The 17,676-nt window shown below is 42.1% G+C and overlaps 1 protein-coding gene across 5 annotated transcripts in view; it reads right to left on the bottom strand.

The window, feature by feature from the left end:
- Window positions 1-17,676, bottom strand: part of DYNC2H1 (dynein cytoplasmic 2 heavy chain 1) — a 359,230-nt gene that overhangs the window by 189,184 nt on the left and 152,370 nt on the right. For 4 of the 5 annotated variants that reach the window (XR_005601157.1, XM_039546469.1, XM_039546537.1 and 1 more), the window contains exons 67-69: window positions 16,710-16,829; window positions 5,291-5,425; window positions 4,212-4,355 (exon numbers count right to left, since the gene is read on the bottom strand). Coding sequence is in view for 3 of the 5 variants with exons in the window: in XM_039546469.1 (XP_039402403.1) it covers window positions 4,212-4,355; window positions 5,291-5,425; window positions 16,710-16,829 (399 nt within the window). In the remaining 2 variants the exon portion in view is untranslated. Of the gene's footprint in view, window positions 1-4,211; window positions 4,356-4,944; window positions 5,050-5,290; window positions 5,426-16,709; window positions 16,830-17,676 lie in introns of those variants that run through there. The other variant, XR_005601173.1, reaches the window with a different exon arrangement.

The following is a 17,676-nucleotide window of genomic DNA, read 5'->3' as shown; positions in this document are numbered from 1 at the left end:
ATACCTAGAGTGCACAATGGGCACTTAGGGCTGAGGATCCAGCCCATGTGTTTAAAGTCAGACACCTAAATAAGTGGCCTAATTTTCAGAGTTGCTGAGCACTCAGATTTCCTACTGAGCTCACTTGCAGCCCCCAATGACTGTATTTAATGTCCCAAAACACAGATTTATAGGTATAAATTTAAATACTCAGATATGAACATTCTGGCTTTAGTCATGGAAAATAGGCTGAATATTCAAAACATCTGTGACAAATTCCAGGGGATCTGAACCTGCAACGATTTGCACATAAACTATTACACTTCCCACTGCTCTACTCAGATACTACACCAAGAAAAATAGACTAAACCGGCAACCCAGGAGACTGTTTCTCTAAACCACAGACCAGGCACATTGCAGGAAGCAATAGCACAAGTTTCTCCACATTGCCCCACCCATGTTTTAAACCGGCCTTGAAGGAACCACATCTAAGAATGAAAGAATAGTTAATTCTCCATTCTCATTAAATCCTTGGTCTCCAATAGCCTTCATATGCTGATAGCTTGCCCTCACTGCTGACTTATTAATTATTATTATATTATTATTATACATTTAAATTGCAGTTGCATCTAGACACTCAACCCAGGTTGGGCCACACTGTACCACGCATTATACAAAACATCTAGCCCCCAAAGCATTTACTATCTAAAAGACAAAACATAGCAGGAGGATGAAACAAACAAGGGTGTCAGGATGAGGGTTGAGGAGATCGGGGTGTAATAAAAATAATAGTATCTGTACGGTTTTTGGCTAATCAGCAGCAGTAAGCACAATTTGCACATGCTTAGCCATTATCAGGTTGCCGTGTACTGTAAGCATTATGAGGAAGGACTCGAAGAAGGATAATGTGGCTTTACAAATTGACTTGATGGGAAGTTTTCCCACATCTATAGGGTAACACAGGAGAAAGCTTGAAGACGATTGTCAGAGTAGTAGAAAAGCAGGTAATCAACTTTACAATAGGATATTAGGGTTGATAGGTAGTATGGTGCTAAATTGTGAAAGGTTTTGAAAATAAATACAAGAAGTTAAGTGTTTGATGTTATGGAAAGAGGTGGGGCCAGTGGAGGATTGCAGGGAGGGGTCTTTATATAGTCAGAGTAATGAGCCAGCAAAATGATCTTAGCAGCAGCATTTTGAATGGCCTTGAAGGGGTGGGAAGAGGGCAGAGAGAAAAGGTCAGATCTTGGAAATTTGGTTCAGGAAGAAGTGGCAACGTTTAGTCACAGCATTAATCTGTGGGGTTAATGAGAAGGCTGATTTGAAGATGAATCCAAGATTACGGGCCTGAGCAACAGGGAGACTGTATTATCCACCATGATAAAGGGGGGAGAGAATGGGCTTGTGGGGACAGGAACTATGTTTTGGTCATACTAGTTGTATTCAAACTAGTGAAAGGTTCCATTTCCTCTTACTAAACTACTGAAACTTTTAGAACCCCAAGCCTTTGCTCCTTCCCTTATTCTGTCCCTTACTGGAAGAATTTGCTTTATTCACAGATTAGCTAATCACTGAAGAGCCTATATTTAAATAAATAAAACCTCAAGATTCCCTATAGTCAACCTTGCATTTTCATATGTACTGTAATCTTAGCCAAAGAGCCTAAACTACAAAAAAAAAGAGGTTACTTAGGTGGTGCAGTAACTAGAGTTCTTCAAAAATATGTCCCCTTCAGGTGTACCTGTGCCCTATGCTTTTGATCAGAGATTTCTGGTAGCAGTACCCATTCAGCCCGTACATATGCCTCACACATCCTTGTGGCCCAGGCCAAGGCTACATGGGGCTGTGTCGGTGAACACTTTTAGAACCTCTGTTCCTTCTCCACTGCAAAGTCCCACAGGGGAGGCTCCGAAACAGAGGGGAAGGAGGACAGGTAGTGGAGCACCCACAGAGACACCCATCTGAAAAAATTCCCGTCACTGCAAAAGGTGAGTTACCGCTCCTTCAGGTGACTCCCAAGCAGCACCCCACTAAAGAGAGGGGACGTTCAGAGCAGAGTCCAATACAGAAGAATTGCATTGCCTACATCAGCATCTGATCTTTCCCCAGGCACCAGGGCATAATGATTAGAGAAAGTATGAACAGAGAAAGTTGCCGCTCCACAAACGTCTGCAATTGGTACATCCTTTAATATGGCCACAGATGTAGATAGTGCTCCTGTGGAATGTGCTATCACTCTCAAGGGAGGCTGAACATGAATACTGTTGTAACAGATCTTAACACAACCAGAGATCCACTTTGATAACCTCTATTTTGAAATTACTGAACCCTTGTTTCTGTCAGCAATGGATGCAAATAATCTAGGAGATCTTCTAAATTGTTTGGTCCTATCTAGATAGAAGGCTAATGCCCTCCTGACATCTAGGGTATGGAATATGGCTCCTTGACTAATCTGATGCAGTTTGGGGAAAAACACAGGAGATGAATAGTTTGATTAATATGAAATTCTAAGGACACTTTAAGTAAAAATCTTGGATGAGTCCATAGTGACACTTTCTGTCTGGTGAATAACTTAAATGTTGGTACTGCCATTAAAGTCCCCAATTCTCCAACCCTTCAGGGAGAAGAAGTGATAGCTACCAGGAAGGCTGTCTTCAAATGATAAATCTAATAGAAAACACATAGCTAATGGCTCAAAAGGATGTTTCACAAGGCAATTAAGGACTAGGTTCAGGTCCCAGCTAGAAGTAGGATCTCTGATTTGTGGGGAGATATTTGAAAAACCTCTTAGGAATCTTGCTATAGTTGGGTGAGCAAAGAGTGAAAAACCCTCTAGGGGTGTGTGCAAAGCTGTTATTGCTATTAAGTGAACCTTAATGGAATTCATAGAAAGACTGGATGTTTTCTAACTGGTAATTCAATATCTTAAGAAGAAGAGAGCGAGTTGGCGAAATCTGATGATAGTTACATCAAAGATAATATTGTTTTCATTTCTGGAGGTAAGTATTTCTTATAGATTCTTTTCTGTTATTTAATACAATGTGTTGTACCTCTGATAAACAGGATATTTCTATTCCTGAGAGCCATCAAGGAAACATACTTGGAGCCCTAGAAAGATCCTGTCAATGGGGTGAAATGTTCAACTGGCATCCTAAGTCAGCAGGCACTCTGCGCCTGCAAGGAACTCCCCTTGGAACTTGAGGTCTCAATAGCCTTCTTGTGCATTGGTGCAGATGTCGAGGCTACCTATGCTGAGGACTTCAGTACCATAGATGTATCCAGTGCTGCAGTACTGCCTATCCCTCTAACAGTCTCTGGTGACTCAGATCTTGATGTGGATGGGGCACTGGAGGTACTGGGAAGTCTATGCCCCGGGGGGGTGAGGGGGTCCCTCCATCTCTGGTTATAGAACTTACTCTATCATCAGGAGTTTAAACTTGATATTCCTATTTTTACGGGATCTACTTTTGAAGGAAGTACAGATTTGGGAGATATGAATATCACTCAAACAGTGGAGGCACTGGGAATGCCTGTCACTAATCAGAATAGCTTCATGGCAGGAAAGGCATCTCTTGAATCCCGGGGAGGCCCAGCATTACTGAGCAAAATAATGAAAAAGACCCTTAGAAGAGGAAAGTGCTTAAAAATTACTATCTATGAAAATATATGTATTTTCATAGATTATAATTAGGTAAGAGAGAGAGAGGAAAAAGGAAAAGGAAAAAAAGGGAACGGTTCCAACAACTATAACTATTAAAAGATAATTAGTTAGCATATAGTTAGTTAACTAATTGCTAAATATTACAGATAACAAGTAGACTCCATCTCAGGGCAAAGCTGGCTGAAAAGGAACTTGGGGCAGTTTGCCCACACAGCCCCATATAGCCTCAGCAGGAAGCACAAGGATGTGTGGGGCACATGCCCAGGCCCAACAGGAACAGCTACCGAAAATCTCTGATCAAAGGCACAGGGGGCAGGCGCATCTGAAGTGGAGCACCCACAAAGACATTACTCAAAGAAGAATGGATGTTACTTAATTTTGAGTGTTGCAACAAGGATATGACTCCTATATACTGAAAGTAAATACATATATTTGGAATGTATAATGTATAATGTCCATATTAATGTTATGTTATTCTTTAAAGACATCTAGAGCACTTACGAATTTTTAAAAACCACAAGCATATTGATCCCTCTCCAGCATTCACAGCTGCAAAAAAACCAGGACATACCTGCTTGCTTTGCAAAGCCCTTTGGAAAAGTCGTAGGAAAGCAGCCAAACTAAAACGGTACATGTTATTAATTTTGGACAAGTCAGAGATAATAAAGTACATCTTGCTGGCACTCTCAGCTAGAGGGAGATAGGCATCCCTCTCCTGTGCATAAAAAGAAAAAATACTCAGGATCAGTACTCTACTGCCATCTAAGGGTCACTAAATACTTGTTCAACCTAGCAAAAAACCACTCAGACGCATTCTACAACTTCAGAATATACCATAACCAATTACATTAAAATCAAAGATATTTTGGTTCCTAACATACTTTAAACTCTACTACACTAAAAAATTAATCCACATACAAATATGAATTAAACAAATTCATTTGTGTTTCTAGAATTAAAATTATGTGTGTACTCTTATTATAAGCCCTAATGCTTTAATTCATAGTATTCTTATTATAACCCCCCCCCACACACACACACACACACACAATTTTAGGGCATATAATCCAGGCTTTTACATTAGTTCCAGTTTGAAATTTGGCATAAAACATGTTAGTTCAAAATTACTTTTCTCTTATTTTCATTTTAAACATTTTTTTTATTTTAAAAAGATTGTTTCAGTTATGTATTCATTCAAGAAGTGTAAAACAGATGAAGTATAACAATGAAAAGTGCTTTCGGTGCTTGTATATCTGAAAATATCCCTTACTTCAAAGAAGAAATAAACACAGCACTACCCTTACACATGTAGATGCATGCATGAAATCTTGGCTTCACTTAAATCGATGGCAAAACTCCCATTGACTTCAGTAGGATCAGGATTTCACCTCTGATTTGTTCACGTCCATCTTTAAACATCAGACACAATAAGTGCTCTCATTTTAGCATTAGACATGTAGTGAAATAGCAAGTATAATAGTACAAAAAATAATAACTGACCAACTAAAGTGGAAAATAACGTATGTAGGAGATAATCCCTATATATTGCAGGGCTGGTCCATGGACACTAACAGGATTACACAGGAGCAATAATGTTATTTCTGACATTGAAAAAATAACAAAAATAAACATTTTAAGAAAAGACATCACCTGATCAAGAGAAATTTGAAGTTTGTGAGACTCAACAAGAGATTCTTGGATGAGTGCACTACTTGCTTTGGTCTGATTCAAAGATTCAATCAGATCCTTATTTTCAAGTAGGTTGCCTTGTGATGTTGCAAGAGTCTGAAAAAATTAAAATTAACTTGAGTAATAAATTAACTCATAAATTTACACTTCAGGAAACTGTGCAGTGTATAAATGGAATATAATGCTGATACCAATACCAGAATTTATCTTGAGAAATTATTTTTACCTTTGCAGGTGCCTCTAACATGTTTGTTAGTCTTGGAACCGATAAAAAGCATATTAGAGATAAGATTGTTAGTCTGAAAACTGAAGTGTTATGTTGGTGCAGCAATAAAACACATGAATAATCTGCAGAAATTCGAGAGGCCCAGGTTAGAGTTGCTAGCTTTTATTGGGCTTATAGAAAAAGATGGCCTCGTAGCCAGAGTCTTATCCACTCCCCACTAAAAGGCAGATCTGAGACTCAAATGCAGGAACTATTTAATAGCTTTCCTTTTATAATCTTGCAGATTCCAAGGAATTTTCTACCTAGCTACTTTCTCTGTAAAGACACTCAAGTGTCAACCTCTGTAAGATTTACTCCTCTTCTCTCCCAACTGCAGCTACTGTGATTTACTAGCAACTAAGGAAGTCAGAGCATGAGATTGTGGAACACTTTTGGCAGACTCTGAGAGCACAAGTGCAGTGAGGCTGCATCTACACTGCAAAGCAATAGGGTTTGAACCCTGGGTCCCAGCTTGACTCAGGCTCAGACCTTCCACCTCTGTGGGATCCTGGGAGCCTGGGTCCAAGCCCTGGGTTAGTGTGATTTATATGTAGACAGAAGGGGTTAGGCATGAACCCTGAGTTTGAACCCTGGGCTTACACTGCAGTATAAATATACCCTAAACTGAAATATGAGCACCCAATTGGCATGTGTCCCATAGGAATAAGAGGATGGGCCTCTCCAAAGAACCCATAAACTCTAGTATATAAAACTGAGGTCACCGTGTGTTCAAGAAAATTAATTGAACCCAACAAGAAGCTGCAGAATCTTAAGAGCAACTGCCGTGCAGAAAGGACTCTCCCCCATCCCAGGGTGAACAGGAAAAGAAGTGGTGAGATTTCATTTGAAAGACTATTTCCCCTTCTATTCTTTAACATAAAAATAACTGTAGGTTATCTTGATAAGTCTACACACACTCTAGTGAGACCTCAAGTAAGCATATCTTAGCTTTTAACTCCTTTGTATGTCTAAGCAAATTGGCCTAGAGAGACTGAAAACAATAACTTTAAGCAATTGTTTTTAATATTCTAAACTTGTCCACGTCTGGATCAATCTCATCAAAGAGTACTAACCACAGTGCCTGAAAGATAAGTGAATCATTGAAAGTGTGATCAATGTGTTAAGAATTGAGAATTTATGATCATAAGTAAATATAATAAAAAATCTTGGTAATTTCCATTGTTCCTTGATATAACTGCTGAGTCTCATCTCTAGTCTATGGTAATTGCTTGCAAGACTGTACTGTGTGTGTAATACATGCCTAGAAGATTGGTATTAACTACACATGAGTGGTGAACTGTGGTTGGATACTAATGTGGTTCTGGATGAATTAATACATTATTGGTTGGTTAAGAATAAGCAAGTGTCCTGGTTTGAGAAATACTATTCAAGTTAAAAGCTGACCTAAAAAGAACCCAGTATTAAAAGTAGCAACACTCCCTGGACTCAATAAAAAGGGGTTATTCTATTAATACTATTCAATTGGCAAACAAAGTTTGTTAGATTTCAGCTTGAAAATCTAACTAGCAAATTCATAAACTGATCCCCCTTTCCTGCTTACAGAGGTAAGTAAATGGACAATGGAAGGATATTATTTACTTTTTTTAAAAGAGAAGTAAAAGCAGCAAAGAGTCCTGTGGCACCTTATAGACTAACAGACGTATTGGAGCATGAGTTTTCATGGCTGAATATCCACTTCGTCGGATGCATACTTTAAAAGAGAAGGTTACTCACCTTGTGTAGTAATTGAGGTTCTTCGAGATGGTTGTCCCTGTGGGTGCTCCACTTTAGGTGTCTTGGTGCCTTGCGCTTCTAATCAAAGATTTGTAGTAGCAGTGCCCTGGTTGGCCACTCATGCACGGCAGCTGTCTCGCACCACTCCAAGTGGCTACCTAGCATGCGCAGCCAACCATCCCCCAGTTCCTTCTCTATCCCATAGGATCGGTGTGAAACTCTGAAGTGGGGGGGGAGATAGTGGAGCACCCACAACCATCTCGAAGAACCTCAGTTACTGCACAAGGTGAGTTATCTTCTCTTCTTCTTTGAGAAGAAGGTGACTGTTGAGTAGTACTCCTTAGTGGAGGGGAGGGGCTTCGGAGTTGGTTTATGTATGGTGGATAGCACCGAGAGTCCAAACTGAGCATCTGCAGTTCATTGTTGTTCTAAAGTATAGTGTTTAGTAAAGGTATGGGCTGATGCTCAGGTAGCTGCTTTGCAAATGTCCAGTATTAAATGATGGGCACATTGTTGAGAAAGTCCACAGATGTCGACATTGCTCTGGTGGAGTTTGTGCATACTCGGGAGGGAGCTGTCAGATAGTAGTTTTGGTAACATAACTGGATACATGTCAATATAGATTTGAATAGTCTTTGTTTGGATATAGTTTGACCCTTTGATCATTCTGTTGTGGAGAAAAAGTCTGGATGATTTTCTAAATGTTTTTATTCTTTCTATATAGAACGCTAGAGCTCTGTGGACATCTAACATGTGAAGGGAGGCCTCCCCGCTGTCTGTGTGTGGTTTCAGGAAGAATACAGGTAAGTAAATGGGATTATTTAAATGGAATGTTGATGTGACCTTGGATATGAATTTAGGGTGTGGTCGCAGAATTACTTTGTCTTTGAGGAATGTGGTGTAAGGTGGGTTTGCCATTAGAGCACCTAGTTCTCCCACCCTTCTTGCTAATGTGATGGCTACTAGGAAGGACACCTCCATAGATAAGTGTAACAATGAACAGGTTGCAAGTGTTTCAAACAGTTTGCCCATGAGAGCACGGAGAACAAGGCTGAGTGTGGGATAGGTGTTATCGATGCTTTGAAGGAAGCATTTAGTCAATGGATGAGCAAATATGGTGAATCCGTCCACCTTGCTGTGGAAGTAGGTGATGGCAGCCAAATGTATGCTGAGTGAGCTGGTGGATAACCCAGATTTTTTAAGTGCCAGCATATAATCAAGGAGACGAGATAATGGGGCCGACTGTGGAATAATATGGTTGTCTTGGCACCAAGTACAGAATCGGTTCAACTTATGTGTATACATCTTTCTTGTTGTTAGTCTGTGGCTGTTCAGTAGTATGTTTTGTACTTCAGTGGAACATTCCCTCTTGAGCCCTTTCATCCATGGAGTAACCAGGCCTTGAGGTGGAGTATGGCAATGTTGGGGTGACGGATACGTCCTGCATCCTGTGTCAGCAGATGAGGCACTAGGGGAAGCATTTGTGCTAGTTTCACTGCCATCTGTCTCAATTATGGAAATCATGTTTGTCTGGCCCATGTTGGTGCAATGAGAATGACCCTGGATTTGTCTTGCCTAATCCTGTGAAGGATGCAACTCAGCAATGGACCTGGAGGGAAGGCATACAATAGTGGAGCTTCCCATTTCAGAAGGAAGGTTTTGCCCCAGGAGCTGTGCCCCAATCCGGCCTGGGAGCAGTATTGTGGACACTTGGCATTGTGGGCAGTAGCAAATAGATCTACTGTGGGGAATCCTCACTGTCTGAATATGACTTTGAGGATTCCAGGAACCATCTTCCACTCATGGGTTTGGGAGAAGTCTCTGCTTAGTTGATCCATTGTTGCGTTCTGGTGTCCAGGCAAATAGTATGCCAGAATGTGCATGTTGTTGGTGATGCACCATTGCCAGAGCCGAACTGCTTCTGAACAGAGGGGATAAATTGACCCCCCCCCCTTGACAGTTTATATAGTACATAGTTGCTAGACTGTCCGTGAGAATCTTGATGGTCTTGTTGCGTATCAGAGGAAGAAAGTGCTGGCAAGCATTCTGGACTGCCCTTAACTCCAGTAAGTTTATGTGGGGATTGGATTCCGCTAGTGACCAGCGACCCTGGATGGTATTGTCATGTAAGTGTGCCCCGCAGGCCAGGAGGGAAGCCTCTGTGGTGATGGTCATAGATGGAGCTTTTTGTAGGAAGGGGACACCTGAGCATGTCCACCATGTGAGCAAGTCCTTTACTCTGCGGGACATTGTGAGATGTCTGTTGAGGGAGTGTCTGTGCAGAATATAGACCATGTGGAGCCAGGCCTATAAACATCTCATGTGGAGCCTGGCATATTTTACAACAAATGTAGTCGTCATGTGCCCCAAAAGTTTTAAGCACGTTCTGGTGGACGTTTGTAGGATGCCCCTCACTGTTGTAATTAGATTGGTTAAGGTGAGGAAGCGTTGTTGGGGTAATCTCACTGTCATGTTGAGACAGTCAAGATGTGCCCCTAAAAACTCTCACTGTTGTATAGATATTAGGGTGGACTTCTGAAGATTTATTTGTAAGCCCAGGACCATAAAAAGGGTTATTGTCATGTGAGTAGCGCTCGTTGCTGCCTGATATGTTGGTGCCTTTAGAAGGCAGTCATCTAAATATGGAAAGATCATCACTCCCTGCCTGCAGAGGTGAGCAGCCAAAATGGCGAGAACTTTGGAAAACACTCTTGGAGCGGTGGACAGGCCAAAAGAAAGCACTCTGTACTGGAAATGTTGTTTCCCTAGGGTGAAGTGCAGGAATTGTCTGTGCGCTGGGTGGATGGTAACATGAAAGTAAGTGTCTTGTAGATTGAGGGCCAAGAGCCGATCTCCTTTCTGCAATGCTGGAATTACTGTGGATAGAGTCACCATTTTGAAAGGTTGTGTTCTCACAAACTTGTTGGATTTCTATAAATCCAGGATGAGACTCCACCTCCAGGTTTTTTTTTCTGAGTGAGAAAATAATGGGAATAAAACCCTCTCCCCCGGTGTGGAACTGGTACAGGTTCTATGGCACCTAATTGTAGGTGGTGGTTTATATCCTGTTGTAACAGGTGCTCGTGAGAGGGGTTCCTGAGGAGGGACAGGGAAGGGGAATGGGTAGGTGGGATAGAAATAAAGGGGACGGAATAACCCTGCTGGATAATTTCCAGAACCCATTTGTCTGTAGTGATGGTCTTCCAGACTGGGTAATATGGTGACAGACGGTCTCCAAATGGGCTGGAGATAAGATGTAAATCCAGAATTAGGAATGTGGGGTTCTCATGTCCTCAACCAATGCTTCAGAATGTTTGCCTAGAAGTAGATGGTTCAGACTTGGACGGCTGATCTTGGGACTGCCGGCATTGGTCATAGTGTCATTGGGGCTGAGTGTATAGGGCAGTGCGGAATCGTGGATTGTAAATTGTGCCCTGTTTCTGTTTATTTGGAGGGACATAAATTCCAAGTGTTTTCAAGGTTGCCTGGGAGTCCTTTAAGGCATGCAAGGACATGTCGGTGTTGTCTGCAAATAGTTTTTGGCCTCCAAAAGGTAAGTCCTCAACTGTGGCTTGACCTTCCCTCAGAAACCAGGACAGATGTAGCCAGGAAGTGCGATGCATGACAACGGATGTAGCTATTGAACATGCTGCCGTGCCTGCAGAATTGAAAGAAGCCTCAAGGGCCGTTCTGGCGATGAGGGAACTCTCCATGATGTTAGCCTTATATTGTTCTCATTTGTCATCTGGAAGCTGTTCAATAAAAGTTGACATTTGAGAGAACAGGTTGCGTGTGTATTTTGCCATTTAGACCGAGCAGTTAGCTATGTGGAATTGGAGGGTAGCTGATGAGTAGGCTTTCCACCTGAAAAGGTCTAACCTTTTCCAGTCCTTGTCATAAGGGATGGTTCTAAATTGATGTTGCTTTCCCCTTTGATTAACTGCTTCTATTATCAATGAGTTTGGGGTAGGGTGAGTGAATAAAAACTCAGTTCCTTTTCTGGGACATAGTACTTCTTGTCAGATCTTTTACAAGAAAGTGGGGCTGTGGCAAGTGTCTGACAGATTATTTTGGCTAGATCCATTATGGTTGCATTAATAGGCAATGCAATCTTCGCTGATGGGGATGCATGAAGTATGAGTTTGTGCTAGGTCTCTGGTAGCTCTGCTAGTGAGATGTCCAGGGATTCAGCTACTCATTTGAAGAGGTCCTGGAAGGATTTGAAATCATCCCCCAAGGCGAGGGGGATGGAATTATTGTGTCATCTGGTGATGAAGATGAAATGTGGGTGGGTGGAAGGGTATCACCCTCAGGCACATCTTCAGGTTCCTCTACCTCCTCATCCAGCACTTCTGAAGGAGCTGGTGCAGGAGGTGATGGGGAGCAAGTTGTTCTGGATCTAAGTGGGTTGGGGGGCCTGAGGTTTTGGGCCCTATATAATGCCAATGGGTCCCAGTACGCCCAGTTGGGTGGAAAGGCCATGGGAGGCACTACCAATAATGGAGGCCACCAGCCTTATGCATCCATAGACATGCGGTGCTGAGAGGGTCCCAGTTTAGGTGAGGAATATCAAGGGGCATAGATACCTGCCTCATCCTCTTCTTCCTCATCGCTGGAGAGCAGACGGGAGTAGCAACCAGGCTTGGTCCCAGTCTCACTGGGGTACCGTTGGTGCCGAATAGCAGAGTCCCGGGTGTTGAGGTAACAAGGAGGTCCACCTGTCTGATGAACTGCTGTAGCACCGGAAGGATTGACACCAAGGAAAGCAGAATGCTCTGGCTGGGAATCAGGGTGAGAGCTGTGGGTCCTGCTGACTTGCTGCATTGTGTAGGGGCAGCAGGTGGCACCACTGCACTGCTTGGTGCCAAGGTTCTCTCTGGCTCTGTCAGTGCCAAGCTGGAAGGCTTGGCTTTAGTGTGCAGAGTGCTATGAGAGCTAGCCTGCACAAGGTCTTTAGCCCCTCAGGAAGTCTCAGGACTGGATGGTCCCAGTGCCTCACGGTCCAGCGCTCTCAGTGCCTTCGGTACCAGGGCAGATTTTGACTTCGGAGATCGCTTTTTTAGAGGTGAATCTCGCTGTGGCAAAGACTGAAACCACTTATTTGCAGCCTTTTTAGGAGCAAACTCCTTAGTAGTTATTTTGGAGGTAGAACCCCTGTCAGACTCTGCCTCTGGAGACTGTTGGCCAGGAGACATCCTGGACTCGGGGTCAGAGGCTGGTCTGAGGGATTTCTCCATCAGGAGTTTTAACTGGAGATCCCTGACCTTCCTCGTCTTAACGGTCAGTTTTTTGCAGTGGGGACACTTCCGAGCAATGTGTGTCTCCACTAAGCACCGGACATACTGCGTGTGGCCGTCAGAGACCGGTACAGAGAGTCTGCAGGTCAGGCAGCGTTTAAAGCCAGGAGAGCCTGGCATACCTGATTGGATATTCGTTTTGAAGTAGAAATGGGAATAATCCCTTTCTGTCCCTCTTCTGTTTTTCGCGGGGAAGGGGGACAACTAGTATTTTTTTTAATAAGATAAATAAGAAATAGGAGAAATAAAGGAATAAACTCTATTAGCTGGAAGGGGGACCTCAAAACAATATCTAATAATAATATCTAATAATATCTAAAGTTATAAGGGGTGCTGCTGTCGCTCCAACTCAAGCCAAAGGTGGTACAGAAGGAACTGAGGGATGGTTGGCTGCGCACGCTAGGTAGCCACTTGGAGCGGCGTAAAATGGCTGCCACGCATGTGCGGCCAACCGGGGCACTATTACTACAAATCTCTGATTACAAGCACAGAGCGCCAAGACACTTACCATATTTTCCGGCGTATAAGACGACTTTTTATACTAAAAAACAACCCCCAAAAATCGGGGGTCGTCTTATACGCCGGGTATAAACAGCGGGCAGCCCAGAGCCCTCTGATTCCCGGCCGTGGCTAGGATTTAAAAGGCTCTGTGCTCCCCGCCGCAGCGGGCAGCCCAGAGCCCTCTGACTCCCCGCTGTGGCTGGAATTTAAAGGGCTCTGGGCTCCCCGCGGGTGCAGGCAGCCCAGAGCCCTCTGACTCCCCGCCGCGGCTGGGATTTAAAAGGCTCTGGGCTCCCCGCGGGTGCAGGCAGCCCAGAGCCCTCTGACTCCCCGCCGCGGCTGGGATTTAAAAGGCTCTGGGCTCCCCGCCGCAGCGGGCAGCCCAGAGCCCTCTGATTCCCGGCCGCGGCTGGGATTTAAAAGGCTCTGGGCTCCCCCCCTCGGAAGGGGGGGTAGTCTTATATGGCGAGTATAGGCCAAAACCTATGTTTTAACTGTAAAATTAGGGGGTCGTCTTATACGCCCAGTCGCCTTATATGCCGGAAAATACGGTAACTTGGAGCACCCACAGGGACACTCCGTGACATTGCACCCCATAATGCTTTATGGAAATATGCTTATGAATGTAAATATGACATGACTGGAATATGTTTTATGCTACATATGCCATGTAACATATCTCTGCAGAGGTTATGGTCTACTGAATACATTCATCCTATTTGTATTCATGTATCATTTTTGTACTCAAAGTTATGAATATTGGCTATGTACTTGTTTAATTTTAAATAGCCTCAGAGAAGCAGTTGGTCAGCTTCCGGAGAAAAGACTATTCTCAGTAAGTGACCAATCAAGGAACACTTAAGCCAACAATGAACTTGGAGACACCAATCCACATCTGAGCTTTCCCAGGAATGTGGCTTGGCTGGCAAGCAACTCAGTCATCCATGGACATGTGAATTGCCCATGTGACTCCAAAACTCCATTTTGTAGCTGGATTCTACACAGGGGAGGGAGGGGTGTCCACCTACAAGAGAAAGTCTATTTAAACCCCTGGGAAACCCCTCCATTTGGTATTCAGCAGGCTCAAGAGACAGCCTCTCCACCCCCAAAGGATACCTGAAAGAAACTAGAACAAAGGACAGTAACCACAGGGGGGTGTGAGTGATTGCTGGACCCAGACTAGAAGGAGACCAGTCTGTAAAAGGAAGCTTACTGGAACACTTCTGAGGGTGAGGTTTTGTCTGTATTCAGTTTTCTTAACGTATTAGCCATAGACTTGTGTGTTCTATTTTATTTTGCTTGGCAATTCACTTTGTTCTGTCTGTTACTACTTGGAACCACTTAAATCCTACTTTCTGTATTTAATAAAATCACTTTTTACTTATTATTTAACCTAGAGTGTGCATTAATACTTGGGGTGGGGGGCGGGGGGCAAACAGCCGTGCATATCTCTCTATCAATGTTATAGAGGGCGAACAATTTTTTAGTTTTCCCTGTATAAGCTTTATATAGGGTAAAATGGATTTATTTGGGGTTTGGACTACACTGGGAGTTGGGCATCTGAGTGTTAAAGACAGCAACACTTCTTAAGCTTCTTTCAGTTAAGCCTGCAGTTTGTGGGACGTGGTTCTGTGTTTGTAGCCAGTAAGCGTGTCTGGCACAACCCGGCAAAGTTCTGGAGTCCCAAGCTGGCAGGGAAAGCAGGGGCAGAAGTAGCCTCAGCACATCAGCTGGCAGTTCCCAAGGGGTTTTCTGTGATCCAACCTGTTACACAATCCTTGAATAAGAACATCTAATTATCTCTAAATGTACTATTTAATTTCACTATTTCTGGCACACTCTCTAGTCAGACAATACTGCAAAATTTGCCTCTTGCTAGGTAATTTTTTACTCCCTTCTCCCAGCCCCCATCTGAAATGATAATTCAGACCTCTCCACTGAACAAGTGTGGCATATTTGCTCTACGGTTCTAACTTCCCTTCTGAAATTAGCTAATTAACAGCTTACAATATATCTGCAACTATAGTAATTATGTTAGTATTTACTGCAGTACGAAATTTTAATAAGAAACATTGCTGACTTGCAAGGACATAGTCAACTTATCAATGTTTTCATTCCTATGTTTTTTTGAAAGGTTGACTGCATGTAACGGTACTGTTTAAAAAGTAAGTAATTAACAGGTTCTGTTACTTAGCTACATTTTTTTATCTTTTTTTCCCAAATTGCATTGTAAAAGGCTTCTGCTGACTTAAAAAAAAATCATAGCAGAATTATTCTCATGAATAATAATAGTTAGGCAGATTTCCTCAAATCTATCAACAGCTCTAACAATATATAAAGAGAATACCAAAGAATGTAGGGATGTACCAGAATTGGTAGAACTTAAAACCAGTTAATAGAGGGCCTGATTCTTTTCTCATTGAAGCAAACGGTAAATCCCCTATTGAATTAATGGTGCAGGATGATACCCAGAATGTCCAATCCAATGTCTCTTAAAAGCAACATAAAGATTTCTTTGACTTTAATAGGCAATGGAGTAGGCCCATATTCAGCAAGACTAGTACAATAAAAGGCAATATAAACAGACTGTGATCCCCTTACTCCTAATAGTAAGCAGATACTCACAAGAGTACTCCCATTGATTCCAGTGGGATGACTCATACAAGAAACTGCTCACCGGTGGGAGTAAGGAGTTCACAATCTGGCACAAAGCCTTTATGGCTGAAAAGCGACAGAAAACAAAATTCACTGTTTCCTAAAATGTACTGTACCTAATGAGGCTCATTACACACACAAAAAGACAGTTGCGCTGCTTCAAACAAATTGTTAGATGTTTTCACAAATGTATCAACTGTGCTGAAACTTAATCCTCTTCCTTTGAGGTTATCCTTACCTCTACAGGTGTACTATTGGATTCAGATCATGTTTTTTTTTTTTTCATTAGAATCAAAATCCAACAGAATATTTAGAAAACCAACTTCAAAATAACAGAAGGAAAACAGAACTCAAAAGAGAATTATGGCTTATAGGCAATGAGTACCTCTATACCAATGATAGAGTATCAAAAGTGAGAATCATCATTTTCCTAATTCATTTTCACATTTTAATTTTTTGAGATCTTACACATTTTCTGTATTTATTTACAGAAGGCACAAAAGTAACACACATCCCTGTCTCTGCACATCCTACTGGATTTTTTTTTATTTCTACCATTTCAACCTACATATCTTGATTCAGTGAGGGTACATATTCCTTGTGGCTGTCTCCAGATCTAAAACATGGCAATTTTTCATCACTCAAAATAAGAGAAAAAGAAATCGTATAATCCATATTTTGTAAACTAACAAACATTTTCCTTTTTCAAGCACTAACTGGATATTTGACCCTAATGTGGCTGTGAAAATCTTGAATGTCCTGAAATGCTACAATTCACCCTGAGTTTACACATTTCCTTTCCCCATCCCTCCAAACAAATTCTTAAGCTCATTATTGTTATTAACAATTTTAGCATCTGACATTTAAACAGATATCAGTAATAGATCTACTATGTTAATCTGAAATCAGTAGGACATATTTATTTTACCTCCAAAAGAGATTCCTCAAGTTTAGCTAATTGTATCTTCTTGTCCTCTTCTTGTTGCAACAGTTTTGTCTTCTGTTCTTCCAAATCTGGTTTTTCATGCTGGATAGTTAAAGCTAAAAGCTAAGAGGAAAGCAACATATTCAACAAGAAGGACAATACTAATCTCAGTAATACGTATGCATCAATTTTGGCCATGTATATTAGCCAATGTTTTTAACACATGCTTAAACACTAGATTCTTTAAGTCCAGTATCGTAGTCCTTGTGTATGTAAAATACAGTGATGATAAATAGAATACATTATGAGAACAGGGGAAAGAATGGGCTTCAAAGGCTATATCTACACTCCAAGCTAGGGGCATGATTCCCAGCTCGTGTAGACTTACTCGTGCTAGCTCTCTGATTTAGCAAGCTAAAAATAATAGTGTAACTACTGAAGCACAGGGGCAGTGGCAAGGGCTAGCCAGATGAAGTACAAACCCACCAGAATCCCAAGGGTACATATTTGTGGTGGCTAGTCCATACCACTCTGCTGCTCCTTGTGCTACTGCAACTGCACTACTATTTTTACTGTGCTAGCTCAGATGAGAGCTAGCACAGGTATGTTTATCTGAGCTGGGAAGAGAGCACCTAGCTCATAACGTACATGTAACCAACAAGTAGATCCAATAAGAAATAATGGTAATTTCTTACCTGTTTATCTGGCTTCTTCCAGCAACTTTATGCTAACCCAAACAGTCCTCCTACCAATGCTGCTCAGTTGTTTTCCTGTTTTCAGCAGGCAAAGATGAGTTGTATGTCTGCTTAGTGTTTTACCTTTTTCTCAAATTTTATGTTTGTTAGTTTTGAATAAACTAGCTTCCCAATGAGTATTGTTTTGAAATTATGAGGGTTTTTATTTTCTAATTCCTCCTTTTTTCTGGTGGCCCTCTATTTGTCCCACTTTTCTCTAAATGTCATAGACCAAA

The sequence above is a fragment of the Mauremys reevesii genome, linkage group 1, assembly GCF_016161935.1.
Source record: "Mauremys reevesii isolate NIE-2019 linkage group 1, ASM1616193v1, whole genome shotgun sequence".
Taxonomy (NCBI): domain Eukaryota; kingdom Metazoa; phylum Chordata; order Testudines; family Geoemydidae; genus Mauremys; species Mauremys reevesii.
This window is presented reverse-complemented; position numbering and strand designations above follow the sequence as displayed.